General features: G+C 53.0%; 7 protein-coding genes across 7 annotated transcripts; 5 read left to right on the top strand and 2 right to left on the bottom strand.

Moving 5' to 3' along the window:
* Positions 1-1023: 1023 nt before the first annotated feature.
* BDP55DRAFT_178363 (tetratricopeptide) lies at positions 1024-4198 on the top strand. Its single transcript, XM_060565801.1, has 2 exons — positions 1024-3916; positions 3972-4198. The coding sequence occupies exons 1-2, from the start codon at positions 1514-1516 to the stop codon at positions 4044-4046; spliced, it is 2478 nt and encodes an 825-aa protein (XP_060428573.1). The 5' UTR covers positions 1024-1513; the 3' UTR covers positions 4047-4198.
* Positions 4199-5847: 1649 nt separating this feature from the next.
* BDP55DRAFT_666895 (histone H4) lies at positions 5848-6466 on the top strand (the record flags this gene model as incomplete). The annotated part of the gene is made up of 2 exons (XM_060575131.1): positions 5848-5983; positions 6047-6466. Coding segments are annotated over 2 exons (300 nt in total), but the record flags the coding sequence as incomplete, so codon positions are not given.
* On the bottom strand, positions 6392-7622 carry BDP55DRAFT_666893 (Sedlin). The gene is made up of 2 exons (XM_060575130.1): positions 7063-7622; positions 6392-6925 (listed from the first exon to the last, which is right to left on the bottom strand). Exons 1-2 carry the CDS (start codon positions 7245-7247, stop codon positions 6619-6621), a joined length of 492 nt encoding a protein of 163 aa, XP_060428571.1. The 5' UTR covers positions 7248-7622; the 3' UTR covers positions 6392-6618.
* A 176-nt stretch (positions 7623-7798) lies between these two features.
* Positions 7799-8892, top strand: BDP55DRAFT_666890 (mitochondrial ribosomal protein L31-domain-containing protein). Its single transcript, XM_060575129.1, has 2 exons — positions 7799-8407; positions 8540-8892. The coding sequence occupies exons 1-2, from the start codon at positions 8128-8130 to the stop codon at positions 8590-8592; spliced, it is 333 nt and encodes a 110-aa protein (XP_060428570.1). The 5' UTR covers positions 7799-8127; the 3' UTR covers positions 8593-8892.
* Positions 8875-9861, bottom strand: BDP55DRAFT_666888 (RNA recognition domain-containing protein). Its single transcript, XM_060575128.1, has 2 exons — positions 9723-9861; positions 8875-9627 (listed from the first exon to the last, which is right to left on the bottom strand). Exons 1-2 carry the CDS (start codon positions 9786-9788, stop codon positions 9121-9123), a joined length of 573 nt encoding a protein of 190 aa, XP_060428569.1. The 5' UTR covers positions 9789-9861; the 3' UTR covers positions 8875-9120.
* A 556-nt stretch (positions 9862-10417) lies between these two features.
* BDP55DRAFT_612098 (nuclear pore complex protein An-Nup82) lies at positions 10418-13814 on the top strand. Its single transcript, XM_060571197.1, has 2 exons — positions 10418-10958; positions 11014-13814. The coding sequence occupies exons 1-2, from the start codon at positions 10602-10604 to the stop codon at positions 13336-13338; spliced, it is 2682 nt and encodes an 893-aa protein (XP_060428568.1). The 5' UTR covers positions 10418-10601; the 3' UTR covers positions 13339-13814.
* A 2354-nt stretch (positions 13815-16168) lies between these two features.
* BDP55DRAFT_554257 (uncharacterized protein) lies at positions 16169-17357 on the top strand (the record flags this gene model as incomplete). The annotated part of the gene is made up of 2 exons (XM_060569377.1): positions 16169-16214; positions 16276-17357. The coding sequence occupies 2 exons, from the start codon at positions 16169-16171 to the stop codon at positions 17355-17357; spliced, it is 1128 nt and encodes a 375-aa protein (XP_060428567.1).
* Positions 17358-23625: the final 6268 nt, after the last annotated feature.

Genomic DNA, 23625 nt, shown 5'->3' with positions numbered 1-23625 from the left:
GTGGGGGCCAACGTTCCTGTGAGTAAAAGACAGGTTGCGGCCTGGCTGGAATTGAGGCTGAAAGGATGGAAGGTGACGAAATTCCAGAGAAGCAATTGAGGCGGATGGCTGATGGTGTGGCTCAGGCGCGGCGGGACCCAATGGGACTAGCAGACGACGAGAAGTGGAGCCCCGGGAATGGAAGCGAACAGTGGCGGGTACATAGGCGGGTACATAGAATGTCTCTGGCGCAAAGGAAAGGAAGGCACGGGGGAGGCGTTGCGACTAATACGACTGCGACTGCAAGTTGCAATGGAACTGCCCTGTGGACGACCAGGTACATAGGCAGGTGGGGGGCTGGCGGCAGGGGAGGGGGGTTGGCAGGCGCTTCTTCCGGTCGGGTTGCTGGGCAAAGACGACGATGGTCGCTGAGGTACTCCGCATCGCATGAGCCAATCAGATTTGTAGTATCACCACACCAAGCGCGACCTAAGGAAGGAAACGCCGCAGTCAGGTCAACACACCATCGTCCAGACTTGGACAAGAGACGCTGACTGGACATGCGCAGTGAATGGCAAGCCGCAACATGCATGGCCTTGGATCTGGACCTAAAGTGACACTTTCACGACCATCTCTACCTTTCTCCCCTTCCCTCCTGCCATCCCACGCAGAGTGCACGGCTGATCTGGCCTGACGTCTGTTGATCTGACGAGCGACGGAGAATTCTCACTTCGCTGACTCTCAGTCTCGTCCGTCTCTCGCCTCCCGTCTGGCTGTTTCCTTCTGGACATCACCCCTCCACCTCCTTCCCTCCGTCCTATTCAGTTCTTCTTCACTCGTTCTCTGGGGAAGTCTTTTGCTGTGTCCATATCGCTGCATTGTCTTTGCGACCAACTTTGTTTTTCTTTTGGTATGCTCTGTTTAGTCAGTCAGATGGACCGCGAGTTTTGTCTTGTGTTGCTGCAAAGAGCCGATACTGCTGCACTTTGACTGAGTTCACTCGCTGCCTGTCGCCGAACCCAAACAACAATCCACGGGGACCCACCACGCAACGAACGCCTTCTTCGCTCCGACAGGCAACAATCCGCAAACTGCCCTGCCCATTGAACCATCTCTACGACCTTACGAACCTCGCCGTCGCCTTTTGCAGCACTTACCGATTCAATTCGACCTTGCACTCTTCGCCTCCCACTGCATTTAATTGTTAATCCTCAACCATCTGTCGACAGAAACGCGCTTCCAGCACCCTTGCTCCTCTCGGCCTCAGGCTCTACGCGAACGCCCACCTCGAAATTCACGGACGCAACTTTTTGCGCCTGCACACAATCCCATACCCAAGCTCGACAGAGCCCGACTAACGCTTCCCGACCAAAGCTGCACGTCCAGTGCATCGGGGCGCTACTGTGGACCGCGATTCCCAGCTTTCAAATTCGACAGTTGTTGCACCACCCGCGATATCTCATGGCCATAAACTGCCGTGGACGTTAACCCTCCTCCACCGAACCGCCCACCTCTTTTCACCTACCCACCGAGAATGGCGCCCACAAGTGCGGCCATAACAGGGCTGCTACGGCAGGTAGTCTACTACCATGTCGACAACAGTGCCTACGAGAATGCCCTCTTTTTCGCCGAGAGGCTAAGCGCCCAAGATCCCAAGTCGAGCGAGTCTGCACATCTCCTGGCTCTATGCCACCTTCGCCTTGGTGACCACCGAACCGCCTTCGAAGTCAGCAGGCCATCAGCTTCCCGTGGGACGAATCTGGGTGCCGCCTGGGTGTTTGCGCACGCATGCGTCAAAATGGAACGATACAAAGACGGCATCAATGCCCTAGAAAAAGCTCGGGAGAAGTGGATCGGCAAGACGAACATAGGCAAGCATACCACCTCGACTCGCTCGCTTTACCCAGATGAAGCTGCGGTTCTGTGTTTGCTAGGGAAGCTATACCGGGCGTATGATGACAAGCGGAGGGCAATCGAATGTTTCGAGACTGCAGTGAGAGTCAACCCTTTCATGTGGGATGCCTTTCAGGCCCTCAGCGACATGGGCGTTAAACTGCGCGTACCAAATATTTTCCAGGTCACCGATCCCCTCGTTCATTGTTTCGAACAGGATCAGGGAGTGTTGCCCCAGGAGCCTAAGGAGAGCTCGGCAAATTCATTCGAGCCCAAACGACCTCCGATTCGTTCAACGGCGGACTCATCTGACCCCTTTAACCTTCACCGATCCTCTACATATCAGGATCTGCCTTATAGCGCCAACGTCTTCTCCGCGGAAGCAGAGGAGAATGATTTCATGTCAAAAATCACAGCAGCAAGATCTAGGCTAGCCCCGCCATCCACGAGTAACGGTGAGCTCGATCTCATGGAGACACCTACCGGCCCAGTGTCCATGCCAGAGGTTCCTACTATGCGTTCAGCTTTCGGCGCTGCGGAGCCACCACAGGCGCCGCCGCGGAGGACAAGAACAGCCCAGGCCGTGGATCCCGGCTTTTTGGAAGTCCCACCGAAGATGAGTTACAAATTAGGTGCCAAAAGAAGCACCAGAAGCCAAGACAAGGATTCAGTCGAGCTGCATTCCGACACTGGGACCGGAACTATGCGGTCGACCATGGCACCCACGGAGCGGAAGAGGACGGTTTCGGGCCACCCGGTATCTAGGCAACACTCCGAAGAAGCCAACGCTCCTGCACAACGGAGAAGTGCCAGGCTTAACATGTTTAACAAACCCTCAATTGCCAAAGCGAATTCTGGCGCTGCTACCATCGGCGCCGCTGCAACTCGTGAGCTGAAGAAGGCTAGACCCCAGATTTCACGGATAATGCGACCTGGCTCTAGTGGCTCCAGTGTTGGTAGGGTCGTGAGCGGCAACCGCAAGCCGGTCGAAGACAGTGGTATGGATGTCGATCACGCCGAGACCACTCGTGTGAGAGAGCCTCATGCGGTCCAGCACGCCGTACCGAAAGCCGTCTCACACGAACTCGACAACGTCAGGATTGAGGAGGCCTTGAGATGGGTTATGGAGTTGCTCAAGAAATTTGCCTCTGGGTACTACTCACTCAAAGCTTTCCGGTGCCAGGAGGCCCTGCAATTCTACGCTTCTCTACCTCGGAGCCAGCAAGATACACCTTGGGTGTTGGCGCAAATGGGCCGAGCCCATCACGAACAAGGATCATACAAGGACGCCGAGAAGTACTTCAGAAAATTGCGGGTGGTGGCGCCTACGCGGATGGATGACATGGAAATCTACTCGACGATTCTTTGGCATCTCAAGCGGGAAACGGACTTGTCATTCTTGGCTCATGAGCTGGTCGATGCCGACTGGACATCTCCACAAGCCTGGTGCGCTCTCGGCAATGCCTGGTCGTTGGCAAGAGAGCATGAAATGGCTCTGCGCTGCTTCAAGCGAGCGACGCAGCTAAATTCCAAGTTTGCATATGCTTTTACGCTTCAAGGCCACGAGCACGTCGCCAACGAAGAATACGAAAAGGCCCTCAGTGCCTTCCGCAAGGCTGTTACGGCGGACCGCCGCCATTACAACGCCTACTATGGCATTGGCCAGGTCTTTGAGAAACTGGGTAACTACGAAAAGGCCTACGTTCACTTCCATACGGCATCCGATATCAACCCGACCAATGCCGTCCTCATCTGCCGTATCGGAGCGATCCTGGAAAGGCAGAAGCAAATGATAGCCGCGTTACAATTCTATACCAAAGCCACGGACCTGGCGCCACGAGCACCCATAGTACGGTACAAAAAGGCACGCGCGCTGATGAGTCTGGGCAAGGTAGATCTTGCGGAGAAAGAGTTGCTCATTTTGAGGGATGTAGCCCCTGATGAGGCCATGGTACACTTTTTACTTGGCAAGTTGTACAGGAGCCTCAATGAAAAGCAGATGGCGGTACGAGCTTTCAGCAATGCTCTTGCTTTAGATCCAAAGGTAAGATTCCTGGTCCAGCTAGCAAGGCAGACACTTGAGCTAACGATCTGAGCAGGCGAGTCAGTCGATCAAGGATGCCATCGAGAGCATCGAGGATGACGTGGGCATGGAAGACTCCATGATGACATAGGATGACAGGATGAAGAAGGTCGTCTTCGACTGAGGCTGTTTTGCCCTATCAACAGGAGCGGGATGTTGTCCGCGACTGTACATGCGTCTTCTGTGGGCGGTGCGAGAATTGGCAACGAGTCCGGGTTCCCACGACGAGACGAGAGCGAGGTTGGCCAAGCTTTGAATTTGAGCATGGTATAACAGCACGATGATACGGATTCATGTTGCATGCTGCATGGCATCGGCGTTTAGGAAAGTAAAGCAGGGTTGCATATTGGCTTGGGGAGGGCTCAAAGGATGACCCTCTTGTATATTAGCGCCTTATGAGGCGCCGCAGTAGTGGCTGTTACGACAGATCGATGGTCATGAAAAGTAATGCTTTACCTAACCTGACTAGTCTGTACACTGTAGTGTCTGGCAATGCATGTAGCAAAAGTGAGCGAGAAAGTTCGGTGAAGAAACGCGACAGGTGGGAGTGTCCTGATCAATCAAGCTCTGTCAAGTGACAGTTTGGTCACTATCACCTTAAATGCGGCAGATCATCAAGGTCTATACCAATGATCCATGTCGTGTCAGATCTAGGCTGGGTATGCTCTAGAGTCTAGCCAGATCACAAGGAGGGATGAACGTCATGTCTTGTCGAGGCCCGAGCAGTCAAAATCTCCTAAGAAAGGCCATTACTCCAGGTTTAAGGTTGTGAGTTGGGCCGTTGCCTCGATCTCGATAAACTTCCACAAGGTCCTGTGTGAGTCGGCAGAGGAGGGTGTTATTTTAACTTGAGCTACAGCTAACGGGACATAGGTTCATTGCATGAACACCTAGCGGCGGGGAGGAACAACAAACCCTGACCAATCAAAAATAAGTCTGGCTTGCTAAAGGAAGGCGAAAGCGGACGACAAATCGGGAGCGGCAGTGGCAGAGTGCAGGAAGAAATCCATTGCTGACGCGTGACCTTATCAGACCGCGACAATGGGTAAATGGGCTCGGAAGTAGAAAGAGAGCTCGGGCCAGTCATAATTCACCCGCACTTGCCTTGATTCTTGAGTCCTTGACCTCTCTGTTTTTGGCAACCAACACACCCCTGCTCTGCTTTCGACGGCTCTTTTTGCTTGGCCCAGGCCCCTTGGTCTTTTCCCCGACGAGAAAAATAGAAGCCGTGCACGTTCCACCCCCACTCAACAATGCGTCCATAACAAAAAAGCGCGCCTGTCAAAACAGCGGTTCGTTAAGCAGCAATGTCAGCCAAAGACTCCCCTAGCGGAAAATAGAGGACAATTGCCGTTTTTCAGAAATAAAGAGCACTCGCCAAATCGGGACTAGCCTACTGATCCCATCAGCACCTGCCGCACCACACAATCAGTAACCATCCCCCCGGACTTGCAGCACCGCCTTATTTATTCTTTACCCCCCTCAGCTACCTCTTCTTCCCCCCAATTCCCACTCTTCTCTTTTCCCACACCCAACGTATCCATCATCACCAACAGTCAACGTCATCCAACGACACGTCTTTATCGAGACGCGCTTATTCCATCCACTTAAGCATCTACTTCAACAAAATCATTCACAATGACTGGACGTAAGTTGCATCTCTCCATTTTACCTACTCGACCATACTCTTTGTTTCAGTGTAGTGGCGCGTCTCGAGTGTGGCGTAACCCCGCGGTTTAATGGATGAGGGAGGCTTCATTGGAATGCGTCTGCTTTCAGAACGCGTCTCAACCTCATTCATCGCGCGTACGCGTCTCACTCTTGTCGCATCACGCCCTCGACTTGGAGTCTTTGTTTTTTCGTTGTCAACATGACACTAACGTCTCCCAGGCGGCAAGGGCGGCAAGGGCCTCGGAAAGGGTGGCGCCAAGCGTCACCGCAAGATTTTGCGTGACAACATTCAGGGTATCACCAAGCCCGCTATCCGTCGTCTCGCTCGTCGTGGTGGTGTCAAGCGTATTTCTGCTAGTAAGTTCATGCAATTACACATACTCTACTCATCAACGGTCTGCTAACATACTCCGCTCTTAGTGATCTACGAGGAGACCCGTGGTGTCCTCAAGTCCTTCCTCGAGGGTGTCATTCGTGACGCCGTCACCTACACTGAGCACGCCAAGCGCAAGACCGTCACCTCCCTTGACGTCGTCTACGCCCTCAAGCGCCAGGGCCGCACCCTGTACGGTTTCGGTGGTTAAGCGTATCATTTCGATGGTTGCTTGGCCTCTTGCGCGGCTCGGATGCCATGGCGCCGTGGTATCTAGGCTGCTGATCGGCAGGCTTTCGTTGTGGATTCATTGGTCTTTTCAATGGTAATGGGGATATGGATACATCACGTTGATTTATGGCGTTTGGGAATCACGAGACTCTGGGAATGATAGTGCTCTCATGGCGTCGACAGGCAGACGCATTGCCTGAAATGGAACACCAACCAACACGGTGATTTGAACACAACACACTCTTTACTCGAACGTGATTGAATCGTGACGCGTGTCTTGTTTACGTTTTGTGAAGTGATCCATTATGAAGACAACAACCAATCTAGGCTGCAGCGTTTGTATAACTTGCCCAGCCTATTCCACATTACTTTCAACACCCAAGGTGAACTAGAGATATTTCCTCCCCGCCGCCGCCACCCGTGACCTAAACACAGGACTCTTGACTTCCATATTGACCCTGTAAAACGGACTCATGATGGCCTTGACCCAGTTCTCGTACACCTCTTGGAAGAAGTTCTTGATGGCCTCCTCGGTCGCGGGGCTGGTGGGGTTGGCGCCGATGGCCGTCGACGAGCGCGACGACGCCGTGGTGGAGGGCGCCGAGGGCTGGTGCAGGAGGAGGAACTTGACGTTGCCTGCTGTGACGAAGCAGGAGACGTAGTTATTGAAGAACTTGTCTACGATTTTGAGGTACCTGCGTGTTTGGAGGGTAGATGTTAGTATGCCTGTTTGCCTTAGGTCGTCTTGCGTTGCGATAGACGCAAGCGAAAGCTTGAGCTCGAGAGACCAGTGGAAGGGATGGTGTTCGGAGAGTGTGAGGTGGATTTTTACATTTGCCCCTGCGCCCACTGCACTTCCTCTACGATATCCAGACTGCTGTGGAGGATGAACTGGTTCAGGTGGCGGACCTGCTCGTTGAAGCGCGACTGGCCGTCGCCGCCTTGTTTGGAGGTGCCGAATTCGTATTCGAAGAGGGGGTTGTCTTGCGTGCCGACGATGGCGAAGTAGTACGACATTGTTGTGTGTGTGTGTGTGTGTGTGTGTGTGTGTGTGTGTGTTGTAGTGTTTGCGCGCAGTCGTCCTTCCGTTTGCCTCTATCTATCTCTCTTCTCTCGTAATATCTATCACCCTGCGCGACGTGTGTGGACGGCCCTGCTCAGGAGTTTGGCTTCGAGGTTTCGGATGGATGCGCTTCTTCGGGTTCGAGGTACGGGGGGATGTGTGTGGCTTCCGTGAGAATATGAGATCGTCGGCCAGATAGCGTTCGCCTAGTTCAAAGGAGTTTGTCGATGTGGGAAGCACGGGCGGGGGTATATCGAGAAATCGCTGGAGCTTCGGTTCGTGATGTCGCGCCTCTGGCCTCTCACCGAGTTCCTGCTGCAGCACACCTCACCTCCAGCGACAGCTAACACCTAGAAACCTTAGCGCAGGACCCGCGGGGCGGGCTGACGGGCCTGCAGGAAGCGGTGGAGACTCTGGTCCTCCCGGGTGGTACATGGGAAATTCCGCACGAGCGCGCGCGCCGGAGCAGGGAGCCAACCAATTGAGCTCTTCAAATGTTCTCCACCTTTGACCCGGCTTTCGTAGCTCCAAAATTTCCCTGGGAAAGGGACGACTACATCGAACGGTTTTGTTCGTCAATGTAGGAGAGAAGATCGAAGCTCCTAAGCAACAATCGACGACGACTGGAACGACGACGCGCAAGTCACGAAAAACTACGAGTGTGTGAGGTGGAAGATTATTATAATACCTGGGACGCAGGCCATCCGAAGCCGAGGCGAAGCGAACTCGAACGAAGCAGCCCTCTTCACGACCGGAGCATCACCGCTCGACACTCAATCCACCTTCCTGACTCTCTCATACACGTCACACACACACACACACACACACATTACAATGTTCGGCGCCTTCCGCATGACCTCCCCGCTCTCGAGCGGCCTGCTCTGGAAGATCCCGTGGAGGCTCTCCAAGTTCCAGAAGCGCCGCCACCGCGAGCGCCTCCGCGCCGTCGACGACGTGATTGCGACGGTGGACGCCGCGCTTGCGAAAAAGGGCGAGACGGTGGCCGCGCTGGAGCGATGGAAGGCCGAGATGCCGACCGAGGCGGAGATGTTGCCGAAAGACAAGTATACCATGTTTGATCGCAAGGAGAAGAAGTACCGCAAGGGCATTCACAGTACGTTTTCCTTCCTTCTCCTTTCTCCTCCTTCTCCTTCTTCCACCCGCCTAGTTGCTGGAGGAGGGCTGGAGTGGGAGAATTCGTGGAGATAATAGTAAGGGGGGTAGAGCTGACAGTGTGTCTTTGCAGAACTTCCCAAGTGGACGAGAGTTTCGCAGAGATTGAACCCGCCGGGTTACTAGGTCACCAAGTCTATGTCAGATGTATTCGAACTGGCAAGATGGGCGGCGAGAAACTTGGGACAGGGGGGATGGCTACGGCCCTTGTACGAATATATACTCTACGCAACCCGAAGTTGAGGGAGAGGAGGAGATCCAACGGACCGCTGCCGTTGCAGTGGACAGGAGCAGACGAAACAGCTTCTCTGTATATTATAGCATCTGCATTGGGGCTCACGAGATAAAAACCACACTTTGTACAGCTGTTTAGGAAGTTGAATGTGATATTAACCAAAAGCACAAATTTCCAGTCACGCAGCCACCAAATATTGAAATCGGTTTGGTGTCCATGATTGTGTCATTTTGAGGGTATCGATTCCCTGAAGCCTGCCTAGTAGTTTCAAAAGCATTGCTACCCACTCTGTGAAGTAGAGTCTCTCGTTGTCTGTTTTCCTTCCCACGTCTCACTTGCTTTTGATGTCGTCCCCTGACGGACAAAGAAGACGCTTCCCAGTCCCAATCCCAATAAACATACACGCACACCCTCCACACTCATCGCGTCTCCTCATACTCGCCCATGCGATCATCCCGATCCCTCTGCATCTGAATCGCCCTACCATGCCCACCACGTCCCTCGTCAAAGTCCTCACGGTACTCATCCCGCACCTGCCCACCGCTCTTGCCGCGACCATACTGTCTCCCTTCCTCAAAGCCTGGGTCGAGATCGGTGCGGATGACGCGCTCGTCTAGCTTGGTGCCGCCGATATACTTCATGCAATCCAAGGCGTCCTGGTGGGTGTAGTACTCGACGAAGCAGAAGCCGCAGGGGGTTTTGTTGAAGCGGTCGAGGCCCATGACGAGGCGCTTGATCTCGCCGCACTTTGAAAAGAGCTCGTAGACCTGCTCCTCGGTGGTGTAGAAGGAGAGGTTGCCGACGTAGAGCGTCGTCGCGGCGGCGAGGGGGTCCTCGGGGAGGGGCTCGTTCTTGGTGGCGGCTTCGTCTTCTGCGTCGCGGGCTTCGCGGGCGGCGTCGCGGGGGTCGTTTCTCCTGCGCTTGTTCTGTAATATATGGAAGTTAACTTCTGTTCGGGAATCGCTTCTTTCCTGCTTGGACGATTGGAGAGCAGCTCTTGGGGGGACGAGAAGCTGCGTACCCGGTTGTGGTAGTATGCGCTCGGCCTGTCGAGGCGTTCTACTGTGTTTCTGTGCCGGACCTGCATTTTGAAGGGATTGGATGTTTGTGGTGGAGGACAATTGGTTCGTTGTCGATCGTGTAAGTGGGAATTGAAGGTCGAAGGTCTGGAGAAGAAGCACTTGCCTGGTTGAATCGAAAGGTACCAAGGTACCTCAGGCAGGCGCACCTTGTTGGTGACTTGATGGTCTGTGCGCCACATTCACATCACATCGTTGCTTCAGGGCCGTTCAACGTCACTTTGGTATTTCCAATGACAATACGGCTGGAATTTTCCAAATAGACAAAATGCTCTCTTCAGATGCATTTCCATGCCATTTGCTTTAATTGAGAAGCGCAGATAGCTTCAGCACAAACTAGGCAGAAGACTAGTACATGACTTTGGCTCTTGGACCTCACCAAGCTGTGCCTTGGCCGGCCACAAAGCATTCACTGTTATGAGCTCCAAACTAGATCATTCAAGAGAACATTCAGATCTTCTATAATTTACTTCAGTATATCTGAAGCCCTCATACTCTTGTTGGCAAGACCTATCTCAGGCACTGATTACCTTATAGATGAAAGCCTGAAGACTAACACGGTCCGTTGTCCAGTCGGTCTGATTGGCGCAGCGCAAATGCAGGTAGCGCCGGGAAAGCTCAAAGTGGGTCTCGGTGTGGCTGCTACCAGCAACCGCGTTTTTTGACTATGAATAATTCTAAAGACAAGCTCACCCAGCAAACACTACCGAAAAAGTCCACGAACGACATTCGAGCTCGATCCAGCCTGCAGCACCTATTCAACCACCCGAAAGCCTGCAGAGAATCTCCGACACATAATTCTTACGCTTGAGAGGGACGCAATGCCCAAGGTCAAGAGCTATACGGCCCCGTGGCTGTCGCATGGGCCGGGCCACAGCTTGTTCGCGCCCTCCAGCGACGCCTCCAACAAGGCGTTGAGCGCACCGTCACCCTACGGATCCAAGAAGAAGAAGATCCAAGGCCCTAGGCGAACGATTGCGAGACGAGGAACCGAGGTCTTCGTTGCTGTTGGTAAGGAGTTGCGATGGGGCGATCTGGCATACCTGAAGGAGAAATGGTCAACGAAACATGCGCACCGTCGCATGGGCAGCCGTGTCAAGCGGGAGGACTCGACACAGTCGTTCGAAGACGATGCCATTCCCTCGACGGAGGAGGCGGCTACGGCCCAGGGCTTCAGGGTAGGTTCTGTCCCTCAACAGGGCAAGTGACTAGGGATGCTAACAACTTTCTTAGACTATCAAGACATCTGTCGCAGACGATATCCGGCAGCTCGTCATCTCCCCGAACTCCGATTACCTCGCTATTCTCACGGCACATACCGTTCACATTTGCGTGGTTCCCGACTCTTCCCATCTCACGGCCGAGGATACTGGACCTCTGCGACCCAAAATCTGGACCCTGGGACCTACAACTCACGTCACCTCGCGATCCTCAGTTGCGTCAGCTGTATGGCACCCGCTTGGAGTCAAGGGCTCTTGCCTTGTAACCGTAACAACCGATGCCATTGTGCGCGTCTGGGAGTTGTCACTGACCGATAGGTGGTCATTCGACTCTCCCACACTATCGATCGACTTGAAGAAGCTAGTGGATGGCACGACGCTTGACCAGGACTTCAGCGCATCCACGGCTGCTACGAACGCCAGCTTCTCACAGTACTCTCTCGAGATGCAGGTAGCCTCTGCTTGCTTTGCTGGCCGCGGCTCAGGTGGGTGGAGTCCCATGACTCTCTGGGTTGCGATGAGAGAAGGCGATGTCTACGCATTGAGCCCCTTGCTGCCTCAGAAATGGGCGCCGCCTCCTACTCTTATCCCATCCCTTTCAGTGTCAATTGTATCCAAGGTGGCCGCCTTGGAGGATGACCCTGCTGTATCCGAGATGGACAAGCTTCTCGCTCAGCAGCAGCTCGAGTGGATGGGGGATTTGGATTCTCAGGAGCCCCAAATCCTTGATACAGCGCCGGGCGAAGAGACAGTGGAGGTCTACACACGACCCTCCCGGCCGGGAGTTATCCCAAGATTGCAAGGCCCGTTCGAATTCGATGCCGATCCCGAAAGCGAGGATGTCGGGGACGGCCTTCTAACGGATTTGCTCGTAATCGGGAAGAAGGTGGACACCGACGACCTGATGATGGGCGAAGATGAAGACCTGGACTTTGACGAAGGTGACCAGGAGGGTCTTTCTCTCTCGGTCATCTGCCTCTTGTCCACCACCGGCCAGGTCCGCGTATACTTGGACCTGGAAGGCGTCGAAGCACAATGGTTGCCCCCGCGAAACAAATCCAAGCTTGGGCGCCTCTTGTCCGCTGCCGACCCACCTTCACTATTGACGTTCCAATGCATCGACACCATGGCTACAACAGAAATGAACGACGACGCTTGGCCAACATTCTCATCAGATGTCATGTCACGCTACTCGCTTTTTGTCACTTCGCACGCCGGCGTCACGTTCCTCTCTCTTTCTCCCTGGGTCTTCCGCCTCGAGGGTGAGCTCTCAGGCGAATCGGAGGCGGGCTCTGACTTCCGTCTCGGCCTCCTTGTCAATGGGCAAAACTCTATTCGCGAAAGACTCTACAACCAATCTTCGAGCGATGTCAACGTGCCGCTCGCCGCATGCGCCGCCATCCGCGATCCGGATTTGGGATACTTCCTTCTTTCGGCCACTCCGTACGAGCCGATTGCCTTAACTTTCGAGACACCCGAGGACGACTTTTCACCCGTCCGCCACGAAACGCCCTACGAAGAGAAACCTACGACGATGGAACCGTTGGACTTTTATGAGCCTCGCCCAGCTTTCCAGCCGTCGCATGCATTCGAGCAGCAATCCGACCTTCCCGAGCTAATTAACAGACTCCGCAGCTCGCGCCACAAGACCATTCTGAACCAGGAGATCAGACTGTCTCCGGTGACGCTGCAGATCCTTACTGACGCCCATCGCGTTCTCGGCGAGGATACCTACCGACTCGGCACAGCCGTGGCTGAGATTTTCCGCCGCTGCGCGACTCTTCAAGATGAGCTCAGGGATCAAATAAAGAAGGCAAACGAGGTCAAGGAGAAGATTGACAAGATTGCGGGCAACGACAAGGCCGGAGACGGTGAAAGTGATGAGGTCCGATTCGAAAGACGTATCGCCGAGGCACAAGATCGGCAAAAACGACTCAACGAGAGACTAGAAGGCGTCCGCAAGTATGTGGGCAAGGCGGCAACAAGAGAGCTCAGTGCCAAGGAGAAGGCATTCGTGGCAGAAGTCAAAAACATGGAGGCCAGCGTTCTAGGATCATCCTCGGACGACAGCCCGGCAGTGAAGCAGCAGAAGCAACTGAGGAAACGTGTGGAGGACGTGCAACGACTCAAGGACGAGTTGGTGGCAGAGGTGGAACGGATACAGAAGCAGAGTGAGGACGGAAATGGTGGGAAGGAATCATCATCTTCGGTATCGGAGCTCAAGATCCCGACGGAGATCCGCAAGGCCAAGCTGCAGCAAGTCATGTCTCTCCTCTCACGAGAGACGGCTCTGGTCGAGGCTGTAACATCGCGCCTGGAGCGTCTCCAGACGCAGTAAGATGGAGTTGCGGTAGACAGGGTGGGATGACAGGATACCAGGCGGCATTTACTTCAAGCCTCATCTCGGCTGATGCCCAAGAGCGATACAAGGGCTATCATTCATCACACTGGCTATTGAACCTTGGGAATGCAATAGATACATGTTGGCGAATGTCGGATGCGCCAATCGGTTCGATGGCAAGCGCAGGGCGTAAGGCGACACGAGAACAATGGAGGACCACGGACATATGTTTCGAGAATTGGGAACGCACAACCGTAGCATGATTTGAGGTTAGATCAAAGAGACGGAACTATCTGACTCGGGCAAAGATTGTCTTCAGGCCGCCTAGTACCCGTTTACGATATCTTGGTGCTGCTAGTAGGCAAGGAAGATGCCGGTTTCGGGGCGTTATCACATAGCCTTGAAATGGGGTGTCGTCAAACCAAGAAGGAAGATGTTGGTATTATCTCGAATTGAGGTGACTTTTCTTACTCAGTACCGATCCTTGTGGGTCTCGAACTGTCGTCCAATCACACGTGATCGCCACTCTACAGCCTCACTTATACCATGTTCATCGAACCTCTCACCTATCAGATACTAAGGATCGTTCCATCTGCATTATTTTGTGCCCAGCCCGTATCACGAGGGCTGGGTGCCCGACCATCTTGTCTTGTGTAAGCCAAATCCGCTGACAGAACAGGATAACTCAAGGTACCCTATCCAGGATTTCGGGACAGCGTCTCAGAGCATCGAGAAGGTAGGTCACGAAGCTACGACCTCTCAACCCGTCGGGTGCGTGGACATTCGGATATCAAGGCTCTCTGTAGTACCCGACGACGGTCGAGCCTGCCTTCCGTCTCATCTGCCCTCGTGGCTCTAGGGCGAAGCTTGCATGCAGCAGCGAGTGTCACCTTCAGGCTTCGCCCGGAAGGAAAACAGGACAAGGTTACGGTTGCTTTTCCCACGTTCCCCTTTCCGCTTCGCACGCAGCATGTCTACTTACCCTTTGTGAGATCGTGCTTCTCTAGTGCCTGGTCACCCCTGCCAAACACTGCCCGCCAGCAAGAACTATGGATTCTCGCAAGGTCCAATGGTTCGCTGCATGGGCTGTGATGGGGCGCACATTTGACAAGGGCATTCCTCGCACGTCCACTCCAGCAACTCCCCAACTTCAGACGAGGCCGAAAGACAATAGGCGAAAGGTCTGACATTGTCCTGGGGTTGCCATTCGGACGTCTACACACACGTACGAGCGAAGATTCGCAAAGCCCAACCTTCCTTTCTTGTTTCGTTTCTTTCCCCCCAGAGCTCCGTGCGATCGTCGTCGTGGGGTTGCGAGCTCACGGTTGCTTGACTCCCAACGCTCGCTCGCAGAGTCGCAGCACAGCAAAATCCGAGCACCAGCCATATTGTCTCAGATTGATCTTGACCCGCGTTCTAGAGAAGATCCTCTCCGCCTAGGGGACATGCCAATCATACGGCAGTCCTGCGCAACGGCCCAACGATGACGACTGGCAGGCATGAAGCAGTACCCGGCAACAGAGCCTAGGGCGGGCGTGTGTATGAGAGAGACTACGCCAGGACAGCGGGCTTCTCCGTTGTCGATGCGTGGTTGAGTGCAACACCAGAGCAACGACAAGAAGCTCGCGAGTCGGGCCACGATCGAGAGTTGTGCGTATTCGGGTTTTGAAGCTTGTGCTAGAGAAAGACAGGGAGGTACGAGACACTGGACTGTTGCGTGGAATTCGACGGCTTCTTCACCGGTCTCTTGCACTACTCGTGCCAGCGAAACACACTGCTAGGCCAACCCGACCAGCTGGTTCCTATATATACTATTTCAGGGCCGCCGAAGGAAGGTCGTCTGGCCAGCCACGATGTCCTTCGTCATCGTGGTCCTTGCAGAACAGGAGGAATGCGGTGAGCCGCATCTCTGTCAGAAGTGGACGGGTTGAGGACAAAAGTGCAAGACCTCACCTGGCATCTACGATAGGGTCAGCCACACCAGTTGACTGGCCACCCTCCCGTATGCAGGGCGGCCCAGAGAAGTACACGGTATGTACGAGCAAGACGTGGGCCCGTAATTGGTAAGTTCCGTCTCGAAAGCATGGCATATAGCGAATTTGGCCTCCGAGTGGTGGTCTCAAAAGTGTCGGGCACGAGTGAAGCCTTTTTTTTCTTTTCTTTCCATGCTTCAAACCCTTCTCCTTCCAGTGGGTACCACAGCCCGAACGAATATTATACCAGCACATTGCTTTTTCCGTTGGACTACTACGTACATCCTCTCCATTTCCGGTAACCGCATGTTCCCTGTTGGCAGGCATATACACACACTCGCATGAGCCGAAGATCAGATTGCACATCGCTCATAGACATTGGGATGCACAGCAGCTGAAGCTCCCTGCCTCCGTCGCTCGGTCTTGAATGTACATGCTTCTCTCATTCCTTGCTTCTCGAGCTGCTCGGTATATCTGAGATCCATAGAGACTTTCAACTCGTGCCATGTCAAGACCACTGTCATTTCGCCTCACTTTCCCCTTTCTGTCAGACGTGCCGTCCCTGAGTGTACCTCGTGGGATACAACCGCCCAAGTACCTCAACGGTATGCCCGAAATGCGCCATCTCAGGCTGCAGGGTCCTCCTGCATGCCACAAATTTGAGTTGCTCATGGGATGATGACTTGGAGATGCAGCCGTAATGTATAAGAAGTGCCCTTGGCCTTTCATCCTCACCATCCTTCTTCACCAACCTTAATTCTCAAGCCTCTTCCCGCTTTTCTTTGCACATGCTCGTACTGCTCAACGATACAACCGAATCCACAACATTGCTAAAACGTCCTACGTCTACAACAATGGCCCCTAACCCGTTGTGCCTTGTATGGCGTGAGCAGATCATAGGTAATCATTTAGATATGCTCTCGTGATGGGTAGAACGCGTGAGAATTAACGCACCTCGCAGATAATCTTCGTCTGATATCAGGCCGTAGTGCTCTCATTGACGTTTACACGTCTCGCCAACCTAACAAATCGTACACTATCTACGCCGTAAAGGTCCACCGAGGCAAACGTCAAGAGATTCTCTCAGCAACGGGCCGCGATCTGGAAGATGCCTTCGAGAACCTCCACACCAAGTCCTCTCAGGAGGTGTATCAGTTCATCGAAGCCAATGGTTTCGCCTTCCCCCGAGGCGTAAGATCTGAGGACTCTGAAAGCTCTGGGAGTGAAGCCTCAACGATGGACGCCTCCGATGTGCTCTCTCTGTCTGCCGGCTCTGACAGCGACAACGACGACATCATGTCCAGGAGGGGTAAGAAGACAAAGTCCTCCCACCGCAAGAGCAAGCGCAAATCCCGCCAGCACTCCAAGAATGACTCTTCTTCCTCTGAAGAAGAGATCGACTCAGAACCAGAACAAACCACGCGTACGCGCCGCCCGGCCCCTGGGCAGCGACCATCGTACATCCCCGCGCCCCCCATGGCCGCGATATCGCAACCTCCCCCTCCACCTCCTGGCTGGACAGGCCACCGGGCACGCATCTTCCCCCGCGTGCCAGACGGCGTACCACCGCCGCCCCCACGAGGGAGCTTTCCCCCGGGCATGCGACTCCCATCACCACCTCGTGGTATGGCCCCCGCGCCCGTGACCACCGCCGTGGTCCCGGCCATCCCTACCGCGCCCTCGAAGCCCGTTCGCCTCATCATCAACTGGAGGGGCCACGGCGAGAAGAAGATTGTCGAGAACTGCCAGCCGAGTCATCGGGCCCTGCAGAGGACAGCGCTTGCCCACGTGCGCTCTCAGTGGCAGACATTTGACAACGTGCTCGCCCAGGAGATGACGCCGGGCAGGCTCTGGGGACTGGGTGCCAAGGTTCGCAAGGTGGCGCTCGGCAAGGACATGTACTCCATCTCGGCGGCCGGCGGAGACGACTTGGGTATGTACTTCAGGGCCGAAGATATCCCTATGTTTGAGGTCGAGGTCGATCACGATGGGAGCATCATGCCGCCTCCCCCGCCCCCTCAGCATCACCACGGTCAGCGATGAGATATCAAAGGATCGGTCTCGACTTCGGTGTGATATGGAGGAATCTCTGCATTAATCTTTTGAATTGGACTCGGATTGGTTGCGAGGCGTGGTGTTCCATGTAAGCATACATGCGTTTATCCCGAACAGGCTTCGATTTCGGTCACCACATTTGCATGGGGTCTGTGGGTCGTGAAATTGCAGTTCGAATTTTGGTTCCAGGCTAGAAAGCAGGCTCGCTGGGAGGATTTTGTCTTCCCTCGTTTATTTTCCAGCTTGCATTTGATTCATTTACTTTTTGGACAGAATTTTTAGGTCTATGTGGTGCATTGTGTCCTGGGAGTGGAAGCAAAGTCACTCATAGGGTTTGTGCTGTTGTGGTGTTACCCAAGTCTGGTATCAAAAGCGCAAATTCTCCATTATAACCAGCGTCCCCTCCCGTCCTGTAATCCGCGGTCTCTGTAGTTGATCTCAGTAAAATGTACCATAACGTTGATAAAATGGTAATATGATGCTCAGAGCGAGGCATTTACTCACATATTTTCCATTCTCACCTTTACCTACGATATTGAGCCCGCACGCCACAATCGTCGTCAGGGGTTTGTGGAATATTTCTCATCACGCTATCTAAGCCGGCATCAAATGGTGTATGCGAAGCTACGCGGGGGTCCGGAGCCCCCAGCCGGGATCCCAAAGCAGGGAGGGAGGACACTTCGGAAGGGTTAGGTTGCTGTGTTGCGACCCGGGACTTGTAAAGGGGGTGGGGGCGAGGGATGCACCGTCAGCCTCACGGGGCAAGGGGGTGGGTGATGGGTGGTGGTGACCCCACGCGGCTGGGCGGCAGACGCCTTGCGAATGCAGGGTGACAGCGACAGCCATTTGTGAAGGCCAGCTTTCGATAGGTAGTTCCGGGATTCGGGGTGAATATGAGGAGGTTTTCGGGTTTTCATTTCATTTATTTTTGCGGTACGGAGACCGTGTGATTGATATGATTGGGTCGGTGTTGGGTTTTGCCAAGGGCTCATTGGTGATGTTGGTCGAGGTGCTTCCTCTTCGGTGAGATCTCCTTTGAGGCGAGATGGCTGGGTTGGTGTAGGAAGAGTATGAGGATGAGGGTTCGGTGTGATTGTGTGATGAGACGCAGAAGTTTTCCCGAGGACATGGTATGGGTCGACGAATGTTTACTTTTCTTGTTTGTGCTAACCAAACCAGAGGTTCTCGCAAGATGTCTCTAGGATACGTTCACGAAATATGACGATCAGTATCGACCCAGAACAAGCGGTCTACCACAGCCTTAACTTGTGATAGGCTTCATGAGTTCCCCCAAGGCTGCTGGAAAAGCTTGCCAGGCGTCTCTGCAGATCTGAGAGGCTGTCGTCGTTGATGAGATTCTCTCGGTGCAGGCGGCTTGCGAATGTGGCCCAGAGTACGACCCGTTGGACTTAAGTGCGATCTCGTGGATGAGAGATGTTGAAGAAATGGAACCGACTTTTTGAAAAGAATCCTCTATCTAGAATACTCCTCGAGACGGCATAGCGTGTAGTCACTAACGTCGCTGCGAATAAGCTCAGACATAGACTGCTTTGAGTCCGGCTTGTTCCTGAGAGCGTCCCCAACGACGCTTCACGGCCTGATAAAGACGCGTTCCTGAATGAGGGAGCTTTTAGATAGTTCCTTGAGCGTTTTCACAAACATCAAGGCGTATGCCTTCGACTTCATCCAAACCATTGATGCAGAAAGTGACCCTACACGATAGCTTGACGATACGGATCCCCCAAGGAGTCTGAGCAAGATCTCCAATACAGATTGCATACATCTGAGTCCAGTTTGTGACGGACTAAACTCCCGAGTCGGTTCAATGGGTCTTGGTGTCAGGTCCTATGGCAAACCCGTCTGGCTAGGTATCCACGGAGCGCTACCAAGCTCCACAAGCAGGACAGGTCGATAACCCCCACCTCATTGACTTCGGATGATGGACTTCACGGCCATCTCTAAGTTTTGCATGAACAGCCAAGCAACTTGATCCTTTCTCTGGGTTGTTCGGAAAGGCCACCACTAGCAGCTATTGACGGCAGTCATAGGTGCCTCCTTACCCCTGACGATTTGCCTATTGGAGACCTTTGATCGCTGAACCAACGCGCACCAGTGGAACGGACTGCTGCGAGTGAGGCCAACCTCTGGCGGTTCCATGAAAGAGCTCCCTGTGAACAGGCTCCTCAGCTCTTGAGAGTGAGGAAAACAGTGAAAGTATTCGAAATTTGAACAGAAGTATCGCCTTTCAGCATGCTGCTACACGTGACGGTGCTTGCCGAGAGTGGTGAATATCAGCTTAGGTACCTGTGATTCTTCAAACGTTGTTCGTAAATTTGGCAGGGGTGTCACTGAGGAGTCGTAATTACACACGTCCTTCAGCAAAGACGGCTACTGGTTCATGACAACAGGATCCTTCGATGCGAAGGAGATTTGTACCGTCTTGTGCGTACTTACCGCCACCCGGTAGAAGCTTTTGCTTCGCATTCATGATGTCGACTGAGAGGCCAAGCCTACTAAATGAGGTCTGGAGAATTTCGTTTATATAGATGCCATGGAAAAGTTGTCTATCGAGTGAAGTACTGCTACTCACAGCAGCAACAGCAACGGCGATAATAGCAATATCAACTATTATTCCAGAATTTCCAAGCCACTACGTCTAAAATTTACTTAGTCCGTCACTCCTTTGCCAAGATGTCTGACGATAAGGACCCCAGAGCAACGTCGCCAACTGTTGTATACACCGATCACAGGAGGTTCTGCAACCATTTACTCTTACAGTGAGACTGAAGAGAGAGAGAAGGGAGAAAAACTCACCATTCGCGTCTCTGAACATATTTCTTCGACTACGGAGCCCGTTCTCAAGTTAGGTTTTCTCCAGAAACTCGAAAGAAAAGTCTGCTACCTCAAGCCGCATCCGGCAGGCGATGTTGGCAAAACTTGGACACGAAGTAAGCTCCAAGGCGAGTATGAACCCCTCAATGAACCGAAGTCGAATCTAGAGGTCTTATTTCGCGAAGATAACGGTAGGAATCAAACTGGCCTGTACTTTTGGACCGACGAGGAAACCGATTATCGAATGGATTTTAAGTTTGTCTATCACATTCGAAATTAGCACGAGCACTTCACGGTAGTCTTTAGACATGGTCTTTAGTTTCTCTCGAATCCATATACGCAACAGCCAAACCTGACCGAGGTGGCTAGAACACTGCCGCGGGGGACTACAGCTCGTTGAGGCTCACTGTTCCTGAAGAGATGACTCGGAACCTTAGGTATCTTCAATATAGTTAGTCTCTTAATATATAACTCTGTATGTAATAAACTACCTTATAGACCGGAGAAACATATAGCACATACGTATCCACGAGCACGCGATGACTCGTGTGGATGGTGATGTGCCTATACTTCCCTGGATGACTATGTTTGACGAGTGTTGAGTTGCCTTGCCCGATCGATATAGTTATATAAGCAATATGATATTGTGACCTACTGTCTCACGTAACGCAACTATGTCTTCTCATTTGGGAGACAAGCTCGAAGTCAAGCAGCAACAGCACAATGCTTAGGGCCCCCAAAGTAAACCACCATGACACGTCTTGCATAATGCTCACGCTGAACACGAAATAATCTTTAACTTTGTCCGGCATAACCCCCATCTACTATTAATAATATCTAGACGAGTCCTGTTCGTTGTGATAAATTCTATTCCCCCCCCCCCAAAACACGAATAACAGGCTCGGCAGCCTACACAAAGACCGCGCTCCTCTATTAAACGTTCAGTGCCAATTAACAATTGACTCGTAGTAGTAGAAGACGTAGGGTGTTCACGCGGTCAACATCAACATGATTCTAGGGCAACCCAGATCTCACAAGTAACTGCCACTTACAGTCATTTAGGGAAAGTATCTGGCGATAACGTGGATGGTTCTCGGGGGTGTTTCCTTGCTCCTAACGATTCCATTTCTTGACTTTGTTTTGCTCAACGTACTTGTATCGGTAGGATGCTGCAAGGAGGGCAAAATTCTGGTATTTCCATGAGGAATTTCTCGCAAACAGGCTCTTTAGCTCTTGAATTATGGGGGAAATAGTAAAGGTTGTTCAAACTTTTGAACAGAAGTGTCATTGCTTTGGTAGATGCCTCAACAGACGATCCCTGACTAGGTACCTACCTTCGGGTAAACAGATAAAGCTCGCATACTGCCCACGCCGCATCTTGATGTTTGCTTCTTGATGTTTGCTTCTTGAACATCATCGTTGACTGCCATTCTGCGCTTGATATAATCTCTTGGACACAAGTGAACACCCTCGTCAGTTGGCAAAGGCGCTGCCGTCCCGCAATCATGGAATCCTTTCACTGCAAGGTGGTCGCCGCCTCCCTGGGGCTTACCGCCCAGAGCAAACAACCATTCTTCAATTTCTGATGTTCCCTGTTGTTTGGCACCAACAAGAACAAGTTCATTAAGTATGGCGGATTTTATTGATATAAATGCCATGGGAATCCTGCATATTCAGCAGTCCCTACCACTTCCCTCCCAAAGATCACAAAACAACTTTTTCCTATCGCATCCGAGCTTCAACTTCTCCAATCGACATCTAATATCTTCTCACTTCGCTTCGCCTTCGTCAAAATGCCGGATGCCACAAGACTGCCGAATCAACAATCTCTCATGGAATACATCGGGAAGTATGGATCAGAGGAGTCCCCGTCAGGCAGAGTCAAAATCAAGCCAATCAAAGATGCTCCAAACATGCTCCTTATGGAATACATGATGTATGAAGGGACATATAAATACACCGCTCTCGTTTACGACTTCTGGGGCTGGTGCTACCGAGGTCAATTCATAGGCTTCGGTGAGAACGCTCAAGGCACTACTGATTTTCAGAGGGACGGTGGTTATCGAATTCAATTCTTTACTTTAGGCAATGATCCTTATGAAGAGGAGGAAAAAATCACAAAAGCTATCCGATTCTATTACGAACCTACACCAGGATTATTCAAACCGGCAAGTTTGAATTATAGCGGGCCATTGGACGAGGACGATTACTAGGTGCCAGCCACTTCTGTTTCGGAAGATTACAGCTGGCTTCTTCAGGCTTGATAGCTGCCTCTTTTCCACTACGCTGAAAGGACACTTCGGGGTACCAAACAGTCTCAATATTGTTAGCTCTCATAAGGGTACTCTGGTTTTTCGGACGGTTCCAATAGTTTTAGTAACTCTCTCAAATTTCCATCTTCTTTTAACAAATTGCTTGAGACACGCATCACACGCCTTTATTGGCTGAGACACTCTAAATCGTTGCAATATTACCGCCAAGCTGAACCGCCAAACCTTCGTGACGCGTCCGTACACCTATACGTAGCGCCTGCCTATCCCATTTGCGTTATTGTCTGCTTTGTAATGCCAAACCTCACCTTCCCGCTGGATATCATCAGACATTGAACCCTGTCCCGCCCCCTCCCCCCCCCCCTTTGACCAAGGACAACCTCAAGAAATCAAAATCAAACCCTACATTTTCGGTATCGTACCCGTCCATTCCTTGAGCCCGAGCCAAGCCTCCCTCCCACCTCCAGTGAATCCTATCCGGTAGTTCCATTCCCGTTCCCTCCCGTCGCTGCTGCCGTTGACACCTCTCCATCCCCAGTCCACGTCAAATCATCCAGATTCGCCAGCACAGTCCACGGGTCAATCCCCATCCCCGGCGGAATCGAGTCAAAGTTCATATTCATAAACGAAATTGGATCCGTGCTCGGGGCATACTGTAACCCCCTCGAATCCCACGTTGTCGTTGACGTTGACGTCGAAGAGGACCCCGCAGCGCCGCCGCCCAGCATCGCGTTCTGGATGCTCGTAATATCGATTATCTCGTTGACCTTGCCGCCACCGTTTCCACCGTTACTCTGCGTGGTGCTCCCATCGCCTGGCGAAGAGGTGCTGCCGTTCCCGAGCCCGGGCGGTGTATTGTTACTGCTGCTCCCGCCCGTCGACTGCGACGGCGTGCTGTTATTAAACACTGACGTCGGCGACGGTTGTCTTGTCACGGGGCTCCGGTGCGGGAGGTTGATTCGCGAAGTGGCTGCTGCTGACGATGCTGCTGGCCCAACCATGCCACTACCTCGCAGGAGCCCCGATCCGAACCCGCCCACGCTGTCGATACCAGTTGCCACCGGCACCGGCTGGTACGCAAAGGGGCCGGCTTGCGCCGCCATGTTCGGTACATCCGGGTTCGTTGTTGACGTCGTCGCCTCCGACGTCCGCTT

This window comes from Colletotrichum godetiae (genome assembly GCF_030913485.1).
Source record: "Colletotrichum godetiae strain CBS 193.32 chromosome Unknown BDP55scaffold_25, whole genome shotgun sequence".
In the NCBI taxonomy this organism is placed as follows: domain Eukaryota; kingdom Fungi; phylum Ascomycota; class Sordariomycetes; order Glomerellales; family Glomerellaceae; genus Colletotrichum; species Colletotrichum godetiae.
The sequence above is the reverse complement of the archived record's forward strand: the minus strand, read 5'-3'. Positions and strand labels throughout refer to the sequence as shown.

Bases quoted from the DNA above. Each gene is read 5' to 3' on its own strand.
- BDP55DRAFT_178363 (XM_060565801.1), top strand. From the start codon at position 1,514: ATGGCGCCCACAAGTGCGGCCATAACAGGGCTGCTACGGCAGGTAGTC. The intron at 3,917-3,971 runs GTAAGATTCCTG...CGATCTGAGCAG, and splicing joins CTCTTGCTTTAGATCCAAAG to GCGAGTCAGTCGATCAAGGA.
- BDP55DRAFT_666893 (XM_060575130.1), bottom strand. From the start codon at position 7,247: ATGTCGTACTACTTCGCCATCGTCGGCACGCAAGACAACCCCCTCTTC. The intron at 6,926-7,062 runs GTAAAAATCCAC...CCAAACACGCAG, and splicing joins CAGTGGGCGCAGGGGCAAAT to GTACCTCAAAATCGTAGACA.
- BDP55DRAFT_666888 (XM_060575128.1), bottom strand. From the start codon at position 9,788: ATGCAGGTCCGGCACAGAAACACAGTAGAACGCCTCGACAGGCCGAGC. The intron at 9,628-9,722 runs GTACGCAGCTTC...CATATATTACAG, and splicing joins GCGCATACTACCACAACCGG to AACAAGCGCAGGAGAAACGA.
- BDP55DRAFT_612098 (XM_060571197.1), top strand. From the start codon at position 10,602: ATGCCCAAGGTCAAGAGCTATACGGCCCCGTGGCTGTCGCATGGGCCG. The intron at 10,959-11,013 runs GTAGGTTCTGTC...CAACTTTCTTAG, and splicing joins CTACGGCCCAGGGCTTCAGG to ACTATCAAGACATCTGTCGC.
- BDP55DRAFT_666890 (XM_060575129.1), top strand. From the start codon at position 8,128: ATGTTCGGCGCCTTCCGCATGACCTCCCCGCTCTCGAGCGGCCTGCTC. The intron at 8,408-8,539 runs GTACGTTTTCCT...GTGTCTTTGCAG, and splicing joins GTACCGCAAGGGCATTCACA to AACTTCCCAAGTGGACGAGA.